The following is a 25,981-nucleotide window of genomic DNA, read 5'->3' on the forward strand; positions in this document are numbered from 1 at the left end:
TTAAAATATCAAATAAGTCTAGAAATTGCATTTTAAGGGGTACTCTAGACTCTGGAGTACTCCTTAAAATGCCATTTTTTCTTGTCCCACCCATCACCCCTCAATGACCAAATAGCACATTTTTCGACCTTGAATAAAAAGGGGGCGTTCTTTTTTTGTTTGTTATTTTAAAATGATATATTAAAAAGTGTCAAATACAATATTGTTTTGCAGAATCTTCCAAAGAGGACCATCTTGGCATAAAGACCCCTACAGTACTAGTTCTTCCGCGACTACAGGGGGCGCTCGCCTGTTGTTTCTTAATGTCATCTGCAGGCTGACGAGGCCGTCCAGCCATGTTGAGAAGTCTGTCAAGCAAAGTGCAGCCCGCCATTGTGTAGACACCAAGCAGGCTGTGTAGGGAGATAGGGGCGCTCGGCTCAACATTTCATCCGTCGCGACGCGAAATTCTCCAGCCTGCCGCTCGTAATATATTTAGGCGCTCAGCCGGGGGGAATATAACAAAGACATGTCAGCTAGCAGCCTCCTCGAACAGGTAAAGAGAGGTATTTTCTGAAGCAAATTGTCAGCATCGCGCGGCGGCTACGGCTAGTGAGTGATAGCTTAGCTTCGAGAGGCAAAAAGCGGCTGTGGCTAAGTAGTGCAGCAGTAGGCCTTGACCACCTGCTAAACGGAACTGACTGCTCAGCCTAGTATCTGTTCATCAATTTTTCCCCTTCCTCTTTCCTCATAAATCAAACCTTCATGAATCACCTGGACCCAATCCAGAGACCGAAAGGCCAAGCAAATAAAGGTAAGAGCCTCCCTTCGCTTCCGATCACTTATTTGGCACTTGAAAGCTCGGGTTAACGTGTGCTGGTCGCTTTGAAGCGCCGTAGCCACTGGTTGTCGTCCAACACGCCTGCCATGTACGTCGGGAGTGCTAAATGAGGCCTACGGTGAGTCGACTGTAACGCGGGTCCCCACGTTTAAGCCCGAAAGTTGGTTACATGATGCCCATCCGGATCCCCCTTTTCCTCGCTAACCCGCTTTGTATCGCGATGACACGTGTGCGGGGGAATAGTCCCCCACACGTTCCCCATCCCCGAGCTCACTTTTCGGACATTGAGCTTGTTTGAAAATGTCCGGCAGACTATCTGGTAGCTCGCCGGCTGGAAGAAGTTCATGTGGAAAACAGCCTTGGCGCTCATTCGGGACACTTGTTTGCTTAGCCTGCTAGCCGCTAGCTGCTTGCTAGGTTAACCCCGAATGACACGTCTTCCGGACATGGTCTTCAAGGAGCACTTTTAGATAGTGAGATAAAAAAGACATTTTATTCATCCCCCAAGGGGAAATAAAATGCTACGGCAGCACTACTCGCACGCATAAACTCGTATTTATCCACCAGAAACAAAGTCCAAACAAGAGCAGCAATGGGGAGCAATTAAAAGACATTGAAAACTAATCAGTTCAACATTAACAGTGGCACGGTAGCCCGCGGCCACTGCTTGAATGTGGGAGGCTTGACTGAGCCTGGGCAGATTTTCTAAAGGGCGGGGGGGGGGGGGGAATCAACATTTTTCAGCATGTATTTTTCTGTCACCAAATTTGGCATTGATTCACAATTAAAACCAGCAATAACAATCGTCTTGTACAGAGCAAAAGGGAGAAGGGACCCACGCAATAAATGACCCTCCGTGTTCGCTGTTAAGTACATACGGACACTTGACATATATCGTCTTTTAGAACATTATCTGACCATATTTATCATTTAAAAATGTATGAGCAGCGCGCACCTCACCGGTCAATTTAATTGAATGCACTGGTGAAACACTATCCTATTTCGGTCGCAAGGCGCGTCTGTTGACTGCTACTATCTTTTTGTTTTACTAATAAAAAGTCATACCGTGTAACATATTGCATAGGGACACTCAAAACGCAATCAGGCTGGCATAGGTCATATTGCTGGGAGTTTACACAGCCCATCACGATGTAATGTATTAATGTATAGACAACCAACATCATGTGCGGGGCTGAAGAACACATCTATCCACTTTCTGAACCGCTTATCCTTACCACAGTCGTGCATGGACAAATTGGTACAGAACACACAAGTCGATGCCGTTAAAACACATATTTATCATTAAACACCGTTGCAGAAATTAAAAATAATTAAAATTCACACTGTAAATTTTAATTATTTTTAATTTCATGACTGATTTTGTCAGTGTTTGTAAGATCAAGTTTCCTGCAGATGTTTAAAGTCTAAAACTTGTTTTGTTTTGTTTTTTCTTCATGCATGTACATGCACAACTTTTGCTGGCTTTTCTACTCTGCGACGCTTGCCCCGTGCTGTCACTCAATATTTTCCCAGATTATAGGAGTCGGTCAGTTTGACACCTGATGCCTGTGGCATGTTTTAGTTTTGTTTTTCAAATACACTATCAATAACAGTTTGGGGGGAGCACTCTACATTCATTTAACAAAACAAATAATTGAGATGTAGAAAACACTTATTTTGTAACAGCTTTTGCTTGTCCGCCATTTTTTTTTTACACAGACTGTCTGCACGGGTCACAAATTTTCATAGATGTGTGGTGCGGAAAATGTGGGCAATGTGGAAGCCGTGCAGAGGAGTTTGGTTACTGAAATGACGTAAATTTTTCTTTTTCATGGAGCCATGGAGACGCGTCAGCATAAACGAAGTTGAAAAAGTGCACTCAATCCAGGAATCTAACAAGACCTTAGTTGTTTTGATTTTTAAAAGTCTTACATTTATGGTTTTATGATTGTTAAGGGCCTTAAATCTCAACATCAAGTCACAGTAAATGATTTCCTGAATGAATTGCGGTATCGCACAACTACAACAGCGGAACCAACAACACAGTGCTGGTTTTAGTCGGGTCACTTGTGGGCAGAGGCATGTTATTTATGGGGCTAACTTTGGACAACATGGGACATTGGGATCATTCTGAAGTTGGTATTACATTTTAATTTTGAATGTAATTGCATTTAACTTGCCTTAAGATGTAAGAACCCTACATAAAGAAAGTGTTGACTATGATTGAACGTCGTTGTCATTTACGATTCCTGATTATAATCCCATCCATTCATTTTCCTTACCGCTCATCTTCATTTGGGTCAGCTGACCGGTGCCTCTCCCGGCGATGTGCGCCCTGGGCTCGTCTGCAGCCAGTCGCGTGGCGCGTTTTAGGCAACCGTTCACACTAACACGTACACAGAATTGAGAGCAAGGGATGGGCAATTAATTCTCCAAAGTTGTCATGTTAGAAACTGGTTGACGAGCGCCACGCCAACATGCCAATGTCAATTGTGTTCCATGTTCATTTAATGTTTATTAGACGCATTAAATTGTATTGTTTCATGGAGATGTACTTGTGTTGTTTTAGGAGGGTTCACCGTGGGTGCTTAAACGGTTGTAAAAGGCATTGAAACTTGTGAACTTAGTCTTAAGAATGGATCTTAAAAATTTGGGATTTAACTTGCCTTGATGTTTGGAAAATGCATAATTTCAAAATAACAATGGTCAACAAACTTAAAAACAGTCAATACAATTGCTTGACCATTACCACTCGAGTTACTCACCCAAAAAGAATCCACAATGTGCACTTTTTTTTTCTCTGTATTTTTAAAGCAGAGAGTGGCATCCCGAATACCGCCTGGCGAACACGGACACCTTTTCTTAAGAGCTGGGTGACTTTTTAGGGCGGTAAAGAAAGCACAAAAATATGTAGTGAGGCGTAAATGGATCTATTTTTGGCACATTGAAAAATTTGTCACTAGGCATAATCAGCAATTATTTTGCTTGTTATTATGAATGATGAATGCACCTGAAATGTTCTATATTTAGATGATATGTGATGGCCCCGACTTTTGCTGTTCTTTCGATGAACAGATCTGGTGCTGATCAGAAGATAACCAATTCCATGTGGGGGGGGGGGTTCTTATTATTATTATTATTTTTGGTTTGTTTGTTTTTGCTCTAGATGCCCTAATTCATCCCAGTCGTCACATTACTAATGCTAATATTAATAACGTCACTTAGATGCTTAAATGTTGACATTTACCTCTGTTTTATTTGCAGTACAAAACGGAGCTGTGACCCAAAAGGATTCCTTGAATGATGATGAGTTTGAGCCTTATCTGAACACTCAGGCCAGACAGGTAAGCATTGCCTCTCCTTGTTGAACTTTGATAGCTCATTTAAGAAACTTGAGTGCTCGGAAACGCACGTTGTGTAGCTTTGGATAATCTAACGTCACACCTCGCATGTGGGAAGCTGACGCTGCACAACAATGGCAGTTCCTTTTGCAAATGTAAATCATCAAAAGATTTTCGGAACTCCTGCATTTCCTCCAGTAATAGTTGACTGATTATTTGCAATGATATTGGACACATGATACCAATACAGTGGTACCCTGACTGTAGGACTGACTCCCAGCCCCCATATTTGCAGTTAGAATCTGCTGCTCATCAATGTTTAAAATTATTATTATATACCGAGTTACGAGCAGAAAATTTGCAATATGGGCTCTTGAGGGTGACAGTGAACTTTAACACATACATTTTGATACGAGTATGCCAGACCGCTGCCTCTACATTTCCTTTCTTTAGTAACTTCATTATATACTGTACATGTAGTTAATTGCATAATTGGTGTATAGCAATACAGTATTCCAACCGCTTCAATTCATGGTAAATGACATGCTTTGTCTGTATTGTCAGAATTTATTTAGATTTTTTTTTCCCCCTTTCGCTATTGACTGTGGAAGGCTTTGAGGTGGAATATTGCAGGACTCAAATGAAATGAGGTGGTGTAAGGAACCCATTGACGTTTTTATTTGCGGGTAACCAAAGGGTGTGGTGGAGACACATTTCATTGACGTTAATGGTTACTAACCAGCCTTCTGCATTTTAAAGATGCGCTGAATTTTCAGGTTGGGGTTGTATTGCATTTATTGGCCTTGGATTATTTGTATCTTAAAGTATGCTCAATAGGGTTGTGAACTGTGTGTGTGGGGTGGGGGGGGGGCTCAGCATTGCGCGTTAACATGGTTCTTAGTTTTTGTCTGTAGTTGTTGAGCTATGAATTGCACTTGTGTTCGCTACAGTACATTTGATTTGTGTGGCAAGTCCTCACACAGCAGCAAATGAAATGTTGCTCTGACTAAAACACCTTTGTCTCCCCGTAGAGCAATGCCTATACGGCCATGTCGGACTCCTACATGCCCAGCTATTACAGCCCCTCCATAGGATTTTCCTACTCCCTAAATGAGGCAGCGTGGTCTACCGGCGGGGACCCTCCTATGCCTTACCTGGCCTCCTATGGACAGCTAAGCAACGGGGAGCCCCACTACCTCCCAGATGCCATGTTCGGGCAGCCGGGCCCCTTGGGAAGCAACCCTTTCTTGGGCCAGCACGGTTTCAACTTCTTCCCCAGCGGCATCGACTTCTCGGCATGGGGGAACAGCAGCTCTCAGGGACAGTCGGGTACGCCGCAGAGCTCCGGCTACAGCAGCAGCTACGCGTATGCTCCCAGTTCCCTGGGAGGGGCCATGATTGACGGACAGTCCCCTTTTGCATCTGCTGCCAACGAACCCCTAAACAAGGCGCCCGGTATGAACAGCCTGGACCAGGGCATGGCCGGCTTAAAGATCGGGGCAGTGTCTCCCGGGGGCAACGGGGACATGGCTCCGAAGGTGGTGGGCTCTGGCTTACCAGGAGGGGGTCCTCTGGGACCCGTGTCTTCTGTAGGACCCCCCAGCATGCCGCCCGTGTCGATCACCCCCGCCAAGCCTGCCTCCTGGGCGGACATCGCCAGCAAGCCAGCCAAGCCTCAGCCCAAGCTGAAAACCAAGGGCGGCATGGCCGGGGCGTTTTTGCCGCCTCCGCCCATTAAACACAACATGGACATCGGCACGTGGGACAACAAAGGCTCCGTGCCAAAAGCGGTCACGCCTCAGCAGGTGCTCCCAATTCCGAGCAACGGGCAGCAACCCAATCAGGCGTCCCCCCAGCCTGGAAGTACGGCGGCAGGGAACCCACAGATGCCCCTGAGCAATGGACAGCTGGTACCCCCGGTTTCCCAGATGGGGCACCATCAGCTCCCACCCGGCGGGCAGCTCGGCATCGCTCAAATGCCCCAGCCGCCGCTCTCCCAGGGCCCCCCGCCGCCGAGTCAACAGCAGCAGGCCGCCCAGCCCACCCGCTGGGTGCCCCCGCGGAACCGGGCCAACGGATTCGCGGACAGCGGCGGGACCGGAGTGGGCCAGTCGCCTCCCGCCTCCTCCGGGGTGGGTATGGTTGCCGGGGTGTCCTCTGAGCCTCACCCGGTCTTAGAGAAGTTGCGTATGGTCAACAACTACAACCCCAAGGACTTTGACTGGAACCCCAAGCAGGGTCGCGTGTTCATCATCAAGAGCTACTCGGAGGACGACATCCACCGCTCCATTAAGTACAACATCTGGTGCAGTACGGAGCACGGCAACAAGAGGCTGGACGCCGCCTACCGCTCACTGGGCGCCAAGGGGCCGCTCTACCTGCTGTTCAGCGTCAACGGCAGCGGGCACTTCTGCGGCGTGGCCGAGATGCGCTCGGCCGTGGACTACAACACGTCCGCCGGTGTGTGGTCGCAGGACAAGTGGAAGGGGCGCTTTGACGTGCGCTGGATTTTTGTCAAAGACGTTCCCAACAGTCAGCTGAGACACATCCGGCTAGAGAACAACGAGAACAAGCCGGTGACCAACTCTCGGGACACGCAGGAGGTGCCGCTTGACAAGGCCTGGCTGGTGCTCAAGATCATCGCCGGCTACAAACACACCACCTCCATCTTTGATGACTTTTCACACTACGAGAAGCGTCAGGAGGAGGAGGAGTGTGTGAAAAAGGTAATGTTGACCCCTGGAAGACACTGAAACGTGAACGTATGTGTAAGCTTAGATGTTAGAAGCAGATGTGTGCAAAATCTATTATTATTATTATTAAGTGTAGCATGTTACCTCGCAATAGCTAATCGGTACTCCTCAGTCGTTTGAGCAGTCATTCGTTATGATCAAGTCCAATCTTTGTCAATGAAATGAAAGGTACTCGGATCATTTTTGAATTTGTCTGTCAAATGAACTCCAGTGAAACCTCGCTTGTTCACTCTTTGAGAATTTCCCTATTCACCTGTCGACCTGGAAGCGTAGCCTGGGTTGTTGACACGATGGAGCGTGTTCCCGTTTCCCATAATGTCGACTACTACAGACAGCATTACTGTACATCCATATAGTAACACACTTATAATTGGAGCCCCTATGTTCGAATGCGGTTGAAATGTTTGAACATGGGAAACAAAGTTCATAAAGCATACCCGAGTTCTGAATAGTTTATAATAGGCAGGGGTGTCAAACTCAACTTATGTGCTTGCCGCTGGAGTTAGTCTGGGCTGCATTGAATCATGCCCCACAAAAAAGTGTTTCCATTATTAAATAAAGTCATTAGGGTTGCAACTATCATGTTTTGGAAAATCAACTTTTTTTAAAGGCACGTTTTCTTCAGAGATTTTGGGCTATTTTATGAGACAAAGTGATGTCACAACCACAGTAACGATTTTGTCAGCTGAAACAGGATATTTGAGTAAGCCCAGTTTGTTGGGGGGGAGGGGGTCAGGACTGCAGCGGTGCCAGGCTCTCAGTGCAGAGTAATTTTTGGCTATTAACCAGACTTTGAAAAGATGGCCAACTTTTCTTGCTTGCCTATATCGGGTACTTGATTAGCGGCTAAACGCTAACACTGGCAGCCAGCACTGTATGTCACTGTCAGTGTTTATTTATTTATGAGTGCCCTTAATTAGCAATTGAACATGATTTTGCGTTGACATCGGTGTGCAACAGTTTTTGATGTCAATATTGGCTGCTGTCGGGAATATGAGTCAAGACAGCAGCCACGCCAGCATTCGCTGCCAGGCACAACTTCAAAATAAAAGCGTACCAAGACATTGATGTCCATGTATTCCTAGGTGAGCTCAGATTTATTTTGAAGTTATCCTCATTGCATGCTACCGTCATGCATAGCAAAAACAAATAATGACTGCCTTCCCGAAGGTGGCCACAAAATAAACGGATTCGTGGGAGGCAATGAAAAAAAATTCTGCGAGCATTTGTTTTCATCGAGGTACTCGACAATTGCACATATCACCGCTACACTTAATCCAGTCTTCTCAATTCTTCAAGAACAGTTTGGAACATTGGTTGAAGAAAATTGGTGACCCAGTTCTCTCGCTCATCTCCCCGATACTTTGCATACTCCTCAAGATGTCTAGTCGAGTAATGGCATCTGATTTCTTGAGCACTGCAACTTCCTCTGTTCATTCGAGACACGTTGGGGAGCCCCTGTACTCCACAAGCACTCTTGTCCTCTTCTTTTTGCCACCAACCACGTCACGGCATGTTTTGAACAAGACATGACTGGGGATTGGGTGACAGAATAACTTTTTCTGCCACATGGTGTCACTTCAGAATTATGTTTCGCAAAGCTGTCATGAGCCCGAGCTATAGTAGCCCATAAGCGCTGGGGGGGCGCAAATGTTCCCCAGGCTGCGAGTTTCAGTCGGCTGAAAGTATGAAACTTTTATACAGGGGGCATCAGTTGATCCAAGTTCCTTGCAGGTGACATTTTGAGGTTACAAAACGTGCGCAATGAGTGACTTGGCACATTGGCGTAAGAATGTCCTCACGAGGCACACGTTTCGAGTGACTTTTTGAATGGGCTAGGAGTGCTCTTCACACAAAATATTTACTGTAATTATGACTTGACTACTTTGTTGCCTATCGAAATTCAGGTTTCGCTGCTGTCGTAATAGCAGGGCTTCTTTGGAAATTGCAGACACACTTTTCAATGAAATATTCGATTTTTACATCACAACTTCATAATTAGGAGCTTGGAGATGGTTCGGGGACAAAGGCATACTGTCAATGTTGCTTGGTGCTATTTTGACACTTCAAGGGGTGATGTCAAGTTTAAATATTAAGTGGCCTTGAGTGAAAAACAGAAATAGCTTGCACTGTTCATTTCAGCCTCAAATTGAAAATGAGGGGAAAAAAGAAAACATTGATGGAAATTGTTTTGGTTATGTTGTGAATCACTTGGCATCAGCTTCACATTAACCAAGGAGTCGTGGTTCCACTCGTCATATTTTGTCCATCCTGCAATGTTTCTTCCGGGCAGCTTCATGATGCAGATTTGGTACGCCATTTTGATACCATAAAGTAATGCTCAATGGAGTTTTGTATCCGTTTGTTTCTCAATTAACGCTTGAAGGCCATAAATCAACAATATGAGACACTCGTCAATTTTCAAATGCAAACGTTTTATTTGTATTTTCTGGTGAACGTCGCCGCCCCAAAGCAAATGCAGTGACCAAATTCGTTCCATACACACTCCACAATTCAACGTCGTTGACATCCAGCACAAATGGTCAACTAATGCTACATTTCATTTTGGATTGCTCATATGATTGGCAACATAATCGAAACCGCCCTCATGAAGCGTTGCAGTTGTTAGGCCACTGCAAACTCACCCCACCACCACTATTAAAATAGCACCTTGCATCAAAATGTTTAATTGTCGTTTGTCTAAAGTATTATGAGATGTGGCTTTTGTTGAAATAGTTTTCTTGGGTATATTCGAGCGGTATGTTACTGATGCATGCTACCAATTTTATTGTGAATTTATTGATGACATGCTTGAAGAGTTCCTCAGTTATATTGTGATTGGCATTTATCGTCAAAGTTTAGTATTTAGAAACATTTTCAGGTTTAAAAATAGGAGCAATATTTTGAAAGGAGTTTTCTTTTGAATTCACATCCTAAACTTGCACAAATACTAACCCTTTTAGTCGAGCTTTGTGGAATGTGAGCTGGAGTTTTATTTATCATCCCCTGGAAGTTTGGCTTACTTCAAATATGAGGGGATACTTTTATCGAATTTACTGTACAAATCAAGCTTTGCTCGGTTTCATTGAGTTTTGAATTGTGAGCCAGTGATCAAAGTGGTCATCTGTTTTCCACTTGGTGTGTTTTTATGGCAGGTGGAGGTCCAAGGCAGCGAGCCATATCCCAGCAACCCAAACAGGAGTCATTACAGGCTGCAGGTAAAATCATAGGCTGATGTTACACTTGTCACGGAAGAACTGTTGAAACGATACATTCCGAGAGGCTGCTCAACCTCAACTATTTGTCCTCTGTGGAAATAAAAGCAAGAATTCAAACCGTCGCCATCATAAATCCGTCATTTCTGCACGGCTGGTACTTGATGCAACATTTTTAACATTTTAAACCATCATTTGGGTTTGAAATAAACACGCAGGCGTACAACCGGTACTGCTTCGTCAACTGAAAATGACCGTTGTACTTTGTTTGACATGATGATGAACTTTTGTTGTGCCATCAACATTACATCATTGAAGAGAACACAATTTCAGTACTTTTTGTATTTGTAAAAATGACGTGTTTGGCCTGACCAATAGTACAGATTTGTGAACATCCAGCCATCCCATTTTCTGAGCCGCGCAGAAAAAGGATGGATGGATATTTACCGACTTTTGCCACTGGTGGTTTTGCCTATGACCTATGACCTGAAGTTTACGTGCGATTTTAGGCATATTTTTCCTGACAAATTGTATGGCAACATTAGAAGTTGACGTTTTGTTTGTCCTTCCAGGATCGCCAGGGACGGATCAAGTAACAGTTGGTGCTTTTGTCAAAAGACTGCAAAGCCCCCCCCCCTCCATCCCCCCTCCCGCACCTCCCCCGCAAGCCCCCACCTTCCCCTCCCCTCCCGCCAGCCATTGCATCATCACATCCAACATGTCTCTTTATTAAGAAATCCTGAAACTGAAGAAGGCTGAAGAATTAACAGAGGATGAGAATTAAAAACACAATGAAGACTTTCTTGATTTCTTTTGACTTTAAAGACTTACTTGGAACTCGTAGTTTAAAAAAACAAAACGAAACTAAAAGAGAAACTATTATTCCTAGGACTACAACTTAATGCATAGCATCCTTAGGTGAACTCTTGTTTTGCCATTCCACTGCATATGCTTCTCCTCCGAACTTTTTTTTTTTTTTTTTAATGAAAGCATCGTCTTTTTGTTTTTTTCTTTTTTGTTTGTTTGTTTTTTACGGTCCAAGAGCAGGTCTGTCGCATTCAAATCAACATTTGCTTAAAATGGTCTCTCCCAAGTGGGACTTCTCCTGTCATCTTTGCATCATGTTTTCTGAGGACACATGGAGACACACGCACATTTTTCCCCCTATTCAGGAGGTCTTTCGTCACAGACGACCATTTTCTTAAACTGTATGCCTCCCCCCCCCCCTCCCTTTTTTGGGGGGGGTATCATCCCTCTTCATCTATCTTATCCCTTGTTCTTTCTCCTGGAGGTGACGTACAGAATAGCTCTCATTTGTTTTGCATGCGTCAGGATGAATTGCGTCGAGGATGTTGTAAAGGGAGATGACAAAATGGGGCAGTGTGAAAGCAGCAGAAGAAAACCCGTTAAGTTGAGCCTTGCTCAAAGTATCTTTTAAAAGGGGCCCCGCTAACAGCCTTCATTGGATTTAATTTGCCCGCCTTTTCTTTCCCTTGGACAGCTTGATTCATTGTTGCAATGGGCTGCTTTCTTTTTGGGGTTGTTTTGTCTGTTTTTGTTTTCTCCCTTTTCTAACGACAGCGATGCGAGTGGCCTTGCCGCCACTCTTTCTATTAATCAGTTCCAAAGTAATAAATGTGGTATATTAAGCAGAATTGGTGTGGATTCCCCTTGTTTAATTCTTAAAAACTGAAGAATGTCTTTGATCTACTATACCCGTCCAGCCCAAACATGACTTTCACCACCTTTCTCCTCTACTTACCTGACCTACAGTATCTATACCACAACATTCTCCGCTTTCCATTTCAGACTGCTTACATAAGCCAATCGTAATTAAATTAGATTGTATTGTTTTGTTTTCTTCTTCAGAATGGCGGTTTTGGGGAAGTTTCAACACAAAAAGCCAACATGCAAAGGTCCTCTTTCAGAACTACTGGCTTTTATTTGTGGTCTAAATAAAGATGCTCCACAAAATGTGTGCCTTTTTGATTTCTTCACACTCAGACCTTTTGACTTGGCTCATAACATACTGACGGGCCTGCTATCGCGCAAACGCCGGTAATTCACAGAAATGTCTGTTCCTCTGCAATCCTCCATATTTTTCCTGCCATTAAAGTTGTAGTTCATAAATTCGCCTCAAGGGGGCAATATAGTATCAGACTATTGAAGCTCTCAAACAGACTTGAACCTCTTAAACAACTTTAAGATCATTTGACAATGCTTGTACTGTATTTGGGCCTTGTGGTATCGCGAAAAAATGGTCAAGTTAACCCAGGGGTCCCCAACCGCTGGGCCGCGGACCGATACCGGTCCTCGGGGCATTTGGTACCGGGCCGCACAATAAGAACTAACATTAATTCCGTCGTATTTATTTTGGAATACGAAAGATATTTTATTTTGAAAGATTACCGGATTCTCCGCTACATCCGACTGTGTCACTTGACACGTCAAACCACGCTTCTCCGTCACGTGACTGATTACGCTAAAAACAAAACACCAGAGCTTGCTAAATGAGTAAAATAAACTGCTGGAGATGCAAATGATGGCGGCCTCAAAAGTACGTTCGAGACAACAACTCTGCCGGTGTTCTGGATTCAAGTTATGGCTGAACACTCTGAGATCGCCACAATAGCACGGTTGCCATTTCCGACATGCTACCTGTGTGAGGCGGGGGTTTTGTGCAGCAACGGCGACTAAAACAAAATGACAATGTAGACTCGACATGAAGCACACACTTCAGGTGTCATTGTCTCCTATTACCCCGAGATGGGAGCGCCCGCTTGCAGAAAATCAAGCTCGGCGCTCGCACTGATTCAGCATTGTGGTGAGTTGAGATTTTCATGCACTTTGAACTTGGGTTGTATCGTATTTTGAAGGCATTAAGACCGTAGCGATCAGAGTGTTGCGGCCAAATTGGACGCTCCTCGTGTTTATCTCGAACCCCCCCAGTGTTCATGCAGCTCTTAGCATATTATTTTGTAGTATTTATCCGCCACACCTTAAATGCCGGTCCGTGAAAATATTGTCTATTGTCGGTCCGTGGGGCAAAAAAGGTTGGGGACCCCGGTTCTACACTACTAAACTATAAATGTGTGTGAAATATTTTATGAAGACTAAATGTGTTTCTCCTTGAGAAAGAACAGCCATTTGAGGATGGTTCCTGATGCAAAAACCCCAAGTTGAGTAATTGATTTATTTATCTTGTTCATTTTGAACCTTCTTTTTATATATGTACTTTATTGTAACATTACGAATGAATTACAATCAAATAGTTCTTTCTGTTGTAATTGTTTCTATTGAATGGCCCGATTCAAAGAACAAGCGGCCATCATTCTTCCGGGTTTGTAATTAAGACAACCGTATCGCCAGCTGGCCACTGTTTTTTTGACAAACGTCGTTTCAGCACACTGGTAACGTGTTTTTAAAGTGGACCTTGACGAATCACTTTTCATTCATTTTTGCCATTACTTGTATCGAAAGTCAATTCTAATCGTGATCAACATGGCAGGATCGATGAGTTTGTTTTTTTAATCGTGGTGGCGATGATCGCTTATGACAGCTCACACTTCCTGGATGTCTTCTCCCACTACGGGTAAATTTTAACTCCATTTTTTGGGTCCACGGGAGGGGTTATCTGAGGACGCTGACGTGTGTGTTTGCGGGGGGGAGTCTGGGGCGACGGCACGTGTCGCGTGTGCGTGGCAAGCACGCTGCCTCGAGGGGATCTCCCATGACTCTTATCTGAGGGTCTCCAGGGACTCCATTTTGGCTCCTCGTTTCTGCTTAGAGGGGGGGGGGGTTAATAAAATTCGTTAGGCGACCTACAGAAGACAAGGCAAACGCAAATTAGCATTCTTTTTTTACCATTCAAGATGAAATGCATTTGTATATATTTGCGTTTGATGTACATTAAACATTTTTGTACTTTCCATTAATAACTTAATACATAATTCTCAGCTACTCAGTCATATAGATTTACATGTAATACTGTTATCTCATGTTAACCCCCTTCCCAAATATATATATATATGATCATTGTGTGTGTGTGTCCATTATGACGATCTTTGGTTGTAACCATTTCCAATAAAATGGCCACCAACTGCAATGCATAATTGCATTCATCTTTGCATAAGCTCTCAAAATCATCCAGCGACCGAGGTCCTCTCCTCTGCACTCTGCTCTTTAGCTGACTTCACTGATTTTCAATTGTGTTCAAGTCTGGGAACTGACATGGCCATAGAAGGAGCTAGATTCTCTGTCTGCCGAACCATTTGTACAATTTTCAGTGTGAGACTATGCTTCTGCAATAAATAAAAAAATGCATGTATTTTAACTTTTAACACAGGGCTTCCTTTAATTGTGGAGGGCACTATGTGTTTCTCACTGCAATAAATGTGGCCGTCTAGAACACTTGAGTCCAACGTAATGCTCACTTTTGATTAGCTCTTGTGTTGTTGTGCTCAGAGTTGGCCCGCTGTCAAGTTGAGAGGTGTACTTCATATTTTGGTTACGCCAGTTATAATGAGCATCTCTCGATATTTTGCTTGGCATTGTTCCAGCTAGTTAGTGTGTGTGTCTGTGTGACAAGAAAATGTCCATGTCTTTTTGAGCGTGTGTGCACGAGGTACAGCCCTAAGTTAGTGATCACACTTTTATATTGGGGATGTTTGTTTTTCCGGCGACATTTTAACTCCGCACACTAGAAAAATGCTAGGATGAGCTCCTTTCACTCTGTTGTACACACAAAGGTGTGTGTGTGTGTGTGTGTGTGTGTGTGTGTGTGTGTGTGTGTGTGTGTGTGCGCGGTTCCAGACTTGGCGCCGCAAGGTCATGCTTGTGCTTCATTGTGCCTTCATTATCATAAGGCATCCATCTCTTTCTTCCATTAGTGATGCTTCGCCATGTCGCCTGCGCCGACCTCTATTTACATGACTAAATTAGATTGATTTGACTCTGCTATGTGTGTGTGTGTGTGTGTGTGTGTGTGTGTGTGTGTGCAAACATAGGTCTTACAACAAATAAATAATATTGATAATTGATGTAAATATTAATTAAATATGTATTATTTCATTTTTTTTCTGGAGAGAATTGAGAAGTACTTGAAGTGGTTAGTTTTAAATGTGTGAAGTATTGTGTGTGTGTGTGGGGGGGGCATAATAGTTTACTAAAATGCAGTTACTGCATATAACCATGCAAATCTTTTCTTTTTTGGAACATCAGTAGTTTGTTGTCTTTTGAGTAAACGAAGAATGCAGAAAAATCCAACACTTTGAATAGTTCGGACCTATGCTACAAAAACACCAATGTTAGGCTATATGTTATTGCGATATACAGTGGTACCTTGACGTATTGATCTTGTCCAAATCATTATTCTCAATTGAAATGAATTGAAATTCAATTAATCCGTTCCATCCACCCAAACACAAAGTTATAAAATATTTCTTTTAAATGAAGAAACCCAGCACTCTATTGTGTAAAAACCTAACCAAAGAGAATACAGTATAAATAAATAAGATGGTCTTATAAAGCGTGTGTGAACCCGAGCCCTGCACATTTACAGGGGGCGTAGCCCGGCAGGTGCCGTGGGCGTGAATTTTTTAATTTGTGTGTTTAACTGTTTGCACTGTTTAATAAATGGAGGGAATGCAGTGGCGACTGTGACGTCTAAACTGAAACATCTCGTAAAGCATGACAACGATGAAGCAATGACAGTCAAAGTAATCTTTACGTTTTATTCCTTTTGAGGAAAAATGTTTACATTGGACGCTATTTTAATGGTAACGTCATGGATGCAGTTCATTTCGCTGTATTTTTCTAGCTCTAAAAGTTTTTCTGCCGACATTACTAGAAAGATTGCGGTGTATCATAAATGGTTTTCCTTTAATATATCATTATGTTACAAGGCAATGTGTTAAGAGCCCCAAAAGTCAGGTTATTTCCCCATATGGACTATATTTTGCATTATATTATACCTTAGAATGCAAAACATCAGTGCTCCTTAACAATGGTAATAATAATGTGTCATGATGATTTATGGTAGTAGTGGGGGGGGGCTGTATATATTATTACATATGGGGTCACCTGCTGTCTTAACAACCCCCCCCCCTCCACTTTTCATTTCAACAGAGAGGAGGTGGGGGTGCCCCAATTCTATAGAGCTGCTGTGCATAATGCGCAGACAGTGAGCAAGATGGCGGCTTGGGGGGGAAAAAAAAGCAGTTGATGACCTCGCCGTACTTGCCCTTCCGCACGCGCTCATTGTGTGCGCCTCAAAAGGGGCGTCAGGAAATCACAACATAAAGGCCAAAGCGCTGCAGTGAATGCAAGCGCACCGCTCTATTGTGCGTTGAATGCTTTCGTGTTAGAGGATTGACAGCAAAGTGCAAAGCTGCTTGGCCCATTTCCTAAAAAAAAGAAAAAAAGTAGTAAATGTAATCTACTCAAAACATGGCATATTGAATTGATTGGAAAATAGATTGGGGGGGGGTTAAAATTATTGTGGGATCAATAAAAAAATTGTTGTTGCTATTTTTAGAAGCGTTCCGCCAAAGTTTGATTTCATTTTAGGAGGGCAAGTTGGCCACATCAAACGCTACTGCGGGCTGAGTGTGGTCCACCGACCGTAGGTTCAAAGAGCATGCTAATGAACACTATAATTGTTCAAATTAACAAACTAAATGCATTTTTGCTTTAATTGCTTCTCTTTTTTTGCATTAAAAAACAAAGAAATGGAAGTTTGATGCATGAAATGATTTCTTTATTAGGATTTGTTTACATCAAACCACAAAAAAATTATGAAATGACAAAAATGCATACACAAAAAAGTCAAATAAAAAGCATGTATCTTTAAATTCTGTTTTTTTAAATTTTGTTAAACATGGATTGAAATACACGTTAGTCAAAATCTATTTTTTAATTATTGAATTACTTCAAATATTCTCAATTTTATTGTTTATTAGAAATACATTTTTTTATTTTACATATATTCTTAGCATTTTCTTTCATTTATTAAATATTCTTAGCATTTTTTCTCCTATTTTTCTCTCAATTAAAACTGAAAACTCACAAAATTTGGAGGTGCATTTTTTTCCATTGCGACAATTTACATTTTTGCGCATGTTACAAATAAACCGGCCTAATTTTTTTTCGCGTAGCGTTCAAATTTTTTTTTTTTTTAATCCTGTTTCCCACTTCTAACCTTGTGTTGTCATGACAAGTCCAGCAGGCATTGGCAGACCTTCAAACTGTCCCGCTGTCACCACATGCCACCCCGCTCTCACCCCTACCTGCGACCCCTCTGCCCACTTGGCCCGAACTGCTAACCTGGTTCTGACGGCAACATGACCATTTCAGTGTCTTTCGCGGTACCGACCGGTATCCCCGCGTCAAAGCCGCTTAACCTTCACTGCGCCTTTTGTGCGCCGTGTCCCGTGGGCGGCCAATACGGACGTGACTTCCCACCGTCAGGTGAGCGAAGACTGTGGCTTCTCTCTTGGCATTCACCGCGTGCCTTAATTGTATTGAAATTAAATCAAGGTCCACTGTGAACACAAAGAGCTCAAACCAAACACCGGAACCTCGTTGACGTTACTCGCCGTTGATCCATCGGGACGACGTACATGAGCAAGTACGGCGGGGGCGGGGGTGGGGGTCGGGGGGGGGGGGGCAACAAAAGACATGCATCCATGCGAGATATCGCGAGCTACCTATTGGCGGCTGGAGATGTCCGAGGCTGCCTGCTCCCATTCCTGCACACGACGCCATCATCTCCTCCCTCGCCCCCCACAACCGCCGCTTAACGTCTCGTTACAGCCGGTAAAGCCGCGTCGTTATCTCCCTCATCCACCTCCCTCCCTCCCTTACGTCCTCCCACTCTCCCAGTCACATCTCAGCCGCTAACAAGCTCGAAATAAACAGAGGGCAATGCTGGCGTTTTAAGCAAAAAATGTCAGTCCAAGGAACTTTACAACTTTTTTTTTAAACGATTAATCGGTTTACCTAGAAAAAAATAACAAATGCACTTGTTGTCATATCCCAGATGAGAGCAGGAGAGGAGGCTGCAGTATTTCCTCTCGTTTTTGGCGCATCCGTGGTCCCGATTCCGCATCCCGAGGTTCCTCTTGCTCGATTAAAGGGATGCTGGGATGGTGGACAACAAGGGATGGGAGGCATGCAAAAAACAAAACATGTAAGGGAGGTTTAGAAAAAAAAATAATGACGTGTGTATATATATACATATACACCATTGTGTAGGAAAAAAATCCATTCAGGGAAGGAAAAAAAAAAGCCCAAAAGAATACATATATAAGCCAAGAAGGTATATATGTATGCGCATCCGAGGGAAGAGGAGATAAAGGGATGGAGGTGGAGGAGGAAGAGGAGGAGGAAGAGGAAGAGGCGACTGGCTCGCACACAGACACACTGCGCCGAGGCGAAGGCACGAGCGGCAATTTATGCTTTCTGGTCGACACCACCCCCCACCTCATCAACACACACACACACACACACATTCACGCATAGACAGGAGCGTCCCGCCCCTATCTGCCCCTGTCCCGTACTGGATGCGTGGCCTATCTGATCAGTGCAGAGGGATTAACCAACGAGGCCAGCTGGCAGGGATTACACAGGAAAAACTGGGCTGGGGGCGGGGTGGGGTGGAAGTGACTATGCGATGGGGTAGCACCGTCTTGTGTCTTTACATGCACATATATGTGGTGAGGTACATACGCAGCAGCGTTCATGCCTGTAATTGTCGCGCAACGATGTCGATGGAAAGGGGTTCGGTCGGGGAGGTTCACGTATGGCGCGTCATCCATGTGAGGGCAATGTCGTCATCGGTAAATGAAGGAAAGGACGTATTGGCTTCACTGCGTAAGAGGTCGCACGGTACAAGAACATGTCAGGTCATATGTCGGAAAACACGTTAGGTTCTCTGCGTGACAACGTGGGAGGTTGACATGGATGAGAAGTCATTAGGTCCACTATATGTGAAGATGCATCGTTCACCGCTCTAGATTCACGGCACGAGATGAGAGGAATTTCACCGCGGAATAGACGCGATCCACCGTATGAGCGCATAGGAGGTTCATTCTTGTTGGCAATAAAAATTTTTTTAAAAAGTGCTCGGTTTACATTGCGAGAACGTCCTCGTTTCAGTGTAGGCGGACGTCGGGTTCACCGCAGGAGAGCGATTAAGTGATTCGTTGCACTGTGCGATGACGTGAGCTGCGCTCTAAAGATCCAGAGAACATACAAGGTTCGCCTTAGGAGAACATCGTAGGTTTTTTGGGGGGGGGGGGGGGTTGCTTTTTTTTTGTATGTGGAATGATGAGGTTCATTGTACAAGCGTAAACTTGGTTCACTGCATGAGGAGCCATACGCACGAACACACACAAAAAAAAATTCTCCTCACTTGTTTATAGTACGGTTTGCCCCCGATTTGCTGTTATCACTGTGAATAATATGAATGATTATCAAGATTCAAAACACCCCACCTCCCACAAAAAAAAAAGAACGTTGTTCACGGGATTTTGCAGTATTACGTTCACTTAAGAAATGTGCAAGGTTCAAAGCATTTATTTTGGTGATTCATCAATGAATTGGCTATTTAAAAAATTAATGTCCATCCTTCTGTTCAAAAAGAGGACATCATTTCAAATTTTCAGCGGCGAAAACACTAAAAAATGTAATTTTAATTCCGTTTCTACTTGGGTCCCTTAAATATTAGTAAATAGGCCAAAATGATTAGCATTATTATTGTCCAAAATAAAAGCGGATGTTTGTCTTACTTTGTTCTGCTTCCATATGGCACATAACAGAAAGCTGAGAAGGTTTCCTGTCCGGATCATTTGGACAATTTCAAATTAAAGGCTTCTGAACGATAAATCAGTTATCCACAATAGTTATTGATTAATTTGGTCACCGATTAGTTGTCGATCATAATGTATGCAGCAGCAACAACATAATTCGGTTCATCGTATAAGAACCTGAGAATGTATGAGGTGCAAGGAGTGATTTGTGTTATTTTATTTAAATTTTTTGCCCGTGACAATGCTGAACGAACATTGAAACAATTGCCCACAGCCATGGATGTCGAAACTGCCGGCAACAAAAGTGAGAACACCCCAACGTGAAACCGGGGCCCAGTTAGCATACCCAAGTACGTTCACGTCCAAGTGTCATACATGTCAGTGCAACGGCCGCCCTTTTGCACAGCACGCTTGATAAATGGATATAAATGCGGCAGGAGGCAGCACCCGAAAGGGGAGGGGACGGTAGGGGTGTTGGGGGGGTGGGGGGGGGTACAGTGAAGGGAGGAGAACCCCCATGGGAGATGGGTTGGGGGTGGAAATGGGACGGTGGGCGGCTGGGCTGACAATGCAAGGTTTTGCCCCCTGACCCCTTCCACGCTCCATCATCCGTCAGCTGATCGCGGGAAACCGCACAGCCGCAGGAACAAAAGCCCCCCCCCCCCCCAACCACCCTCCTCCCACCGCTAACGTCGAATCGAACGTACCTCCATCTCATGCTTCACTTCCCAAACCTTTACAACCGTATTGCATCCATCTGTTATGTTAACGCAGGGCGCTGCATTTGTATTTTATCCCCTCCACCTTTTTTTTTTTTTTTTTTTTAAATCAAGTCATCAAGGACGGTAGTAAATTTTTGAAAAAATATGATTAAATTCCATGCATTTTGTTTTCGGCTTATGCTGCACACACAAGCTCCTGATTTGTTGTTTTTTGTTGGGGTTTTTTCAGGGCATCCGTATCGGTCGTTTGCATTTTAGTGCTGCTGCTCAGACCGCATTTTGACACACACACACACACACACCCTGTTTTACCTCCATTTTAGTCAAGGCATTAAAAATGTCTGTTTCGGTGTGGTGCAGCCAAAATTGTCCAAATTGATCATATTGTTTAAAAGCGCAAATAACATCAAGGTGCAATTTTTCGCTCGATCTGTGTCGAGTGCTACTATGTCGCTAAGCATTGTTGCAGGCTGTCGACTGCAGTTTGAGCTACAGTGCATAGGACGGACACACACGCACACGCACATGCAGGGGCAGGCATCCAAGTGCTTCTGTAAAATCAAAGCAACATTTTTAGGCCCTCAAAGACGACACAAAATGGCGGTTTTCTATAGCGCATTTAAAGAATAGGACATGGTGGACGGGTGAGCAGTAAAATGAGCTTAGCTGTCCGGCGTCAAATAACGGGGAAAAAAAAGCCCTGACTCGTCCTTTGATGAAGGGTGTTACGATTTCTTTTCTTTAATTTGGTAAGAACGATGAATGGATTTCTTTTGATTCTCCTTATGTGCTTTTTCTGGATTACACTTTCTTCCTTCACCTTTAGAAGACACTCATTAGAATATTTATATTTTAATCCAAAAATACTACTAGCCCCACAATATAATTGTAGTGCATTACCAGACTTGTTTTACTCAATTTTGCCTTTTTTTTTAACCTCACTGTCATCGTATCTGGAATTATACACAAATGATATTTCATTGCATGTCCGTGTAATTTTCACCCGTACATTCTAATCATTGCCTTTTGATGCTAATGTTAGGGAGAAATAACAAGGTCTTACTGCTTTATAACGTGAGCGATGGTGTCCAGTTTAATTTCGCCAGATGTGGTTCAATTTCCTATGTGGGGCTAGAGCTGAGCAAGGGAGGGTTCACCACGTCAGAATGTCCCAGGTTCACTGTCGGAAAACCTACGCTCTTCACTCCATAAGAAATATTGAGACACACATTTAATGAGGACGTATTAGGTTCAGAGAATAGGCGAGGTTGATTGTGTGAGAATGGATTGGGATGACAATGACAATGCACAGGGGGTGCAATGTATGAGAGCATTTTAGGATCTGTGTAAGAGAATGTCATGCGAGGTTCCATTCCGGGCTCCAGACTTACCGTGTGGCGTTTTCATGTTCTCCCCCGTGTCTGCGCGGGTATTCTCCGGGTACTTCGCTTTCTTCCCACGTTTCCAAAAACATGTATGGTAGGTTAATTGAACACTCAAAATTGTTCTTACGTGCGACTGAGAGTGTGAATGGTTGTTTTGTTTATGTGTTCCATACAACTGGCCGGCGACCAGTTCAGGGTGTACCCCCATTAGTGCTCCAGAACGCCCGCGACCCTGGTGAGAATAATCCATCCATCCATCCATCCATTTTCCGAACCGCTTGATCCTCACTAGGGTCGCGGGGGGTGCTGGAGCCTATCCCAGCCGTCTTCGGGCAGTAGGCGGGGGACACCCTGAATCAGTTGCCAGCCAATCGCAGGGCACACAGAGACGAACAACCATCCACGCCCACACTCACACCTAGGGACAATTTAGAGCGTCCAATCAACCTGCCATGCATGTTTTTGGAATGTGGGAGGAAACCGGAGCACCCGGAGAAAACCCACGCAGGCCCGGGGAGAACATGCAAACTCCACACAGGGAGGCCGGAGCTGGAATCGAACCCGGTACCTCTGCACTGTGAAGCCGACGTGCTAACCACTGGACTACCGGGCCGCCCTGGTGAGAATAAGTGGATCACAAAATGGATGGATGGATGGATAGATAGATGAATATATATGAGTGTCATGCAAACTTTATTAAATTATGTACAAAAGTAACGCAGTGTGGCACCTGCATCTTGCCATTGCGTCAGGCAGCGCTACGAGGATTGCGCAGTGCTGAGTCGCATCGCGTTGATCATCCCGATAAATGCACAATTATATACTAATAGTTCAACGATTCTCTTATACTCCTGTGCGGTGTGCTCAAATAGTTCCATTGATCGATGTTATTAGCCCACATCACTTTTCTTTTCTTTTTCTTTTTTTTGTGACATTTTGTTGACTGGAACTTTTTCCATGTTCAGTTCACTTGTAAATCATAACTCATCATAACTCCCACCATACGGTGTTGCAGGATGTGTGTGTGTGTGTGTGTGTACTGTATGTATGTATATATATATATATACACACACACACACACACACGAGTTTAACTGTAGGACAACAACCTTGGTTCTCTCCATGAGAACACGCGAGCTTGACCATTTTGAGGATTCCCATGCAGGAAAAAGTCGGCGGCTCGGACTCGAGCCGGGTGGAGATGAATAGAGCGCAGGGTTCGTCCCCACTTGGGTAATCCGATGGAGAGATTAGCAAACAGGCAGCATTTGGACGGGATTATGGAGTCATTAGAGAAGGCTGGTGCTCCAGAGCCTCACTCATGTGTTAATGTGGCTTTGCACATCCTCCGTCTGCACAGATTGTCTCCCACATCGGCCACTAAATACTCTCACAATATTAAAACGGGTCCCGCGTCCCGATTCGTGTTCCGTGTTATTAATTTGGATTCAAATCAATGTTTAAAACGCCACAAGTAATTTGTTTCTGGTCATTGGAATGACTCTTGTCCTACGGCAAAATGGACACTAACAAAATATGAATTTGACTTATTACAAATGTACAGAGAAAATATATGGGAAGAGATTATAATTCTTTTGTGCTGCAACACTGAATTGAATTTACAGGGTTGTTTTTCATGCGATGAAAACAAAATGTCTTATTTCATTGAGTGTACTTTTGAAGAGTTATATTACAAGGTATATAGCCATTGATTATTTTGATCTTCTCCACACCCCCCAAGGGAGTTTCTGTAATATATTTAAATATATGACTCAAAAATGTCCTCCGTATGTGTGCACTGCCTATGAGTGCAAGCCATATTTTCTGCATATTTATCCCATCCATCCACCTCAAATAGCATTCTCCAGTCCACCGAGAATCACTGCACTGGATTAATATGTGAATATATGCTATATGAAACACGTTTGGTGTATAGCATCCCATCTGCAGCAGTTTTAATACAATATGAGATGTTTAATAATGCCAATAAACAATATAGTTATTTGAACCTGCACAGCTGATGCAGGATGTAGCGTGATTGGGATGCCGCCATCTACATGATGATGCCGAGCAGGTTTAATCAGGATCGCAGAGTGTTTGTGCGTGTATTCTCTTACATGTGTGTGTGTAAATGTGTGCGATGAATAGCTACAGTCTGGTACATGGATTTCTTGTTGTTATTTGTTGTGTAAATATTAATGCGAGTATGTAGTGGGATGCTTTGTTCATTGACAGCCAATCAATTCAGTCAGCACTGTGTGTGTGTGTGTGTGTGTCACCAGTGTCCATGTGCTCCAAGGACCACAATATCATCACTCTTACATACCCCTTCCCAAATAAAATCGGCACCTTTGGAGAGCCTTTCTGCAACTTTCCTTTCCGCAACAGACACAAAAAATAATCTGCCGGGTTCTCCCCCAAAATAACAAAAATCATGCCGCCTCTGCACACACCGTGCCCCACTTCCCTCTCCACCATCCCCCTCCAGCCTCCCTCCTTTTTTTTTTTTGTCAAATAAATTGCTATGTGACCTACTTCCCGTTTTTGCACAGTTCCTCTCATGTTCACGTTATTGTTTGACACACGACTGATTCGCTTTGGGGTGTACAGTGGAGAGGAAGCAATAATGACATCAAGTGTCAAGAAAAAAAAAGAAATAAAGTATACAGTGCTGTGTAAAACTCTACTTGACCTTTTTCACCCCCCCCCCCCCCAAAAAAAATCAGTGTTAGGGGAAAAGTACCGCTAAACCATTACAAATGTATGTTGCATCTCATGAATAGTGGACAGTGCTGGTCGTCACATTGAGTGCTTCTTAAAATGATCACCACTCGGCTTTTTAGTTTTTAATTGTGATTGTAAATAGTGAAACTACATGGCTGACATAGTCCGTGATGAACAATAACGCTCCCGGAATGTCGTGCAGGCAAATCAATTTTGCAGCCTAGTTAAGCAGAAAGCACTGCGCTCTGTTTATTTATTTATTTACTTACGTACTTACTTGCTTACTTACACTAATAGGCGCGATTCATTTATAGAATTACCATGCATTTTGGGAACTTAGTTAAGTTCAGTGTCACTGTACATTAATAGACGGTGAGCTCAGAGCGTGAAGTCATGAGTGCTGCTCATACTGTTAGGTTCATTTACAAATGTTTTCTATCGTCCGCTGTAGGTTTACTCTATGAGAATATCTGATTAATTGTACGAGAAATGTACTCTCTTAGACCATGTAAGATTTATTCCATGTGAACATAAGAGGTCAGCTAGATGAGAACAAGCACGATATGACATGAAGTTCACTGCATGAGAGCGTCTGAGGTTTACTGAAAACACCAATGACAACATATCACAACTCGCACCCAAAATCTCCGTTCGCTAATCACGTTGACTTTTTGTGCATTACTGCCAATTTCTTGCCTCTGGCGTTCATGCACTAAAAGTTGATGCTAACCTCAAAAATGAAAGTAGTAGAATAAATTGAAGCCATAGAAGAGCTAGAAAATGAAGAACTGTAGTCATGACAACCAATCTTGAGACGTAACTGTGCTGTCGCCGCTAGCATGCGGTGTCCACCACAACAAGAATTTATTGTTTACTACAGCAGAAGATGAAATAACCAAACAGAATTCTACCTTTGGCCGCACTGAGGCGTGGGCTTCTAGTTAAAGTAAGTCATTTTAAGCTAAAAAGAAAAACTTTTTCGTCGTTAGAATAAGAAGTTTAATCTAATCGGAACTCTTTCGCTACCATCACCAATCGGTACGTTCGGAAATTCACTCTGATGCCATGACGCCACTTTGAGAGTGCGTGTGTTCGGAGAGGCAGAGCGGGCTCCCCTCCCATGAATTTCTGAATGCAGCCTACATGATAAACCAATCAACAGCTGGCGCTTGAACCATTTCCTTTCCTTGTAACACCTGACACATTGGGCTCC

At 43.7% G+C, this 25,981-nt stretch overlaps 2 protein-coding genes and 1 long non-coding RNA gene across 3 annotated transcripts in view; 2 read left to right on the forward strand and 1 right to left on the reverse strand.

Moving 5' to 3' along the window:
• Positions 1-329: 329 nt before the first annotated feature.
• On the forward strand, positions 330-12,103 carry ythdf2 (YTH N6-methyladenosine RNA binding protein F2). The gene is made up of 6 exons (XM_086126702.1): positions 330-535; positions 769-793; positions 4,085-4,164; positions 5,193-6,887; positions 10,070-10,132; positions 10,702-12,103. The coding sequence occupies exons 1-6, from the start codon at positions 509-511 to the stop codon at positions 10,723-10,725; spliced, it is 1,914 nt and encodes a 637-aa protein (XP_085982828.1). The 5' UTR covers positions 330-508; the 3' UTR covers positions 10,726-12,103.
• A 511-nt stretch (positions 12,104-12,614) lies between these two features.
• Positions 12,615-25,981, forward strand: part of msrab (methionine sulfoxide reductase Ab) — a 53,271-nt gene continuing 39,904 nt past the window's right edge. Inside the window, exon 1 of the mRNA XM_086126706.1 lies at positions 12,615-12,953. Within this exon, the coding sequence (XP_085982832.1) occupies positions 12,896-12,953 (58 nt within the window). The 5' untranslated portion in view covers positions 12,615-12,895. The remainder of the gene's footprint in view (positions 12,954-25,981) is intronic.
• On the reverse strand, positions 15,836-18,539 carry LOC147196417 (uncharacterized). Its single transcript, XR_015102620.1, has 2 exons — positions 18,128-18,539; positions 15,836-16,533 (listed from the first exon to the last, which is right to left on the reverse strand). It is a non-coding gene; the product is annotated as an uncharacterized LOC147196417 (long non-coding RNA).

This window comes from Hippocampus guttulatus, chromosome 13, assembly GCF_054856545.1.
Source record: "Hippocampus guttulatus isolate MCC_2025c chromosome 13, RoL_Hgut_1.0, whole genome shotgun sequence".
NCBI classification, from domain to species: domain Eukaryota; kingdom Metazoa; phylum Chordata; class Actinopteri; order Syngnathiformes; family Syngnathidae; genus Hippocampus; species Hippocampus guttulatus.

Bases quoted from the DNA above. Each gene is read 5' to 3' on its own strand.
- ythdf2 (XM_086126702.1), top strand. From the start codon at position 509: ATGTCAGCTAGCAGCCTCCTCGAACAG. The intron at 4,165-5,192 runs GTAAGCATTGCC...GTCTCCCCGTAG, and splicing joins TGAACACTCAGGCCAGACAG to AGCAATGCCTATACGGCCAT. The intron at 6,888-10,069 runs GTAATGTTGACC...TTTTTATGGCAG, and splicing joins AGGAGGAGTGTGTGAAAAAG to GTGGAGGTCCAAGGCAGCGA.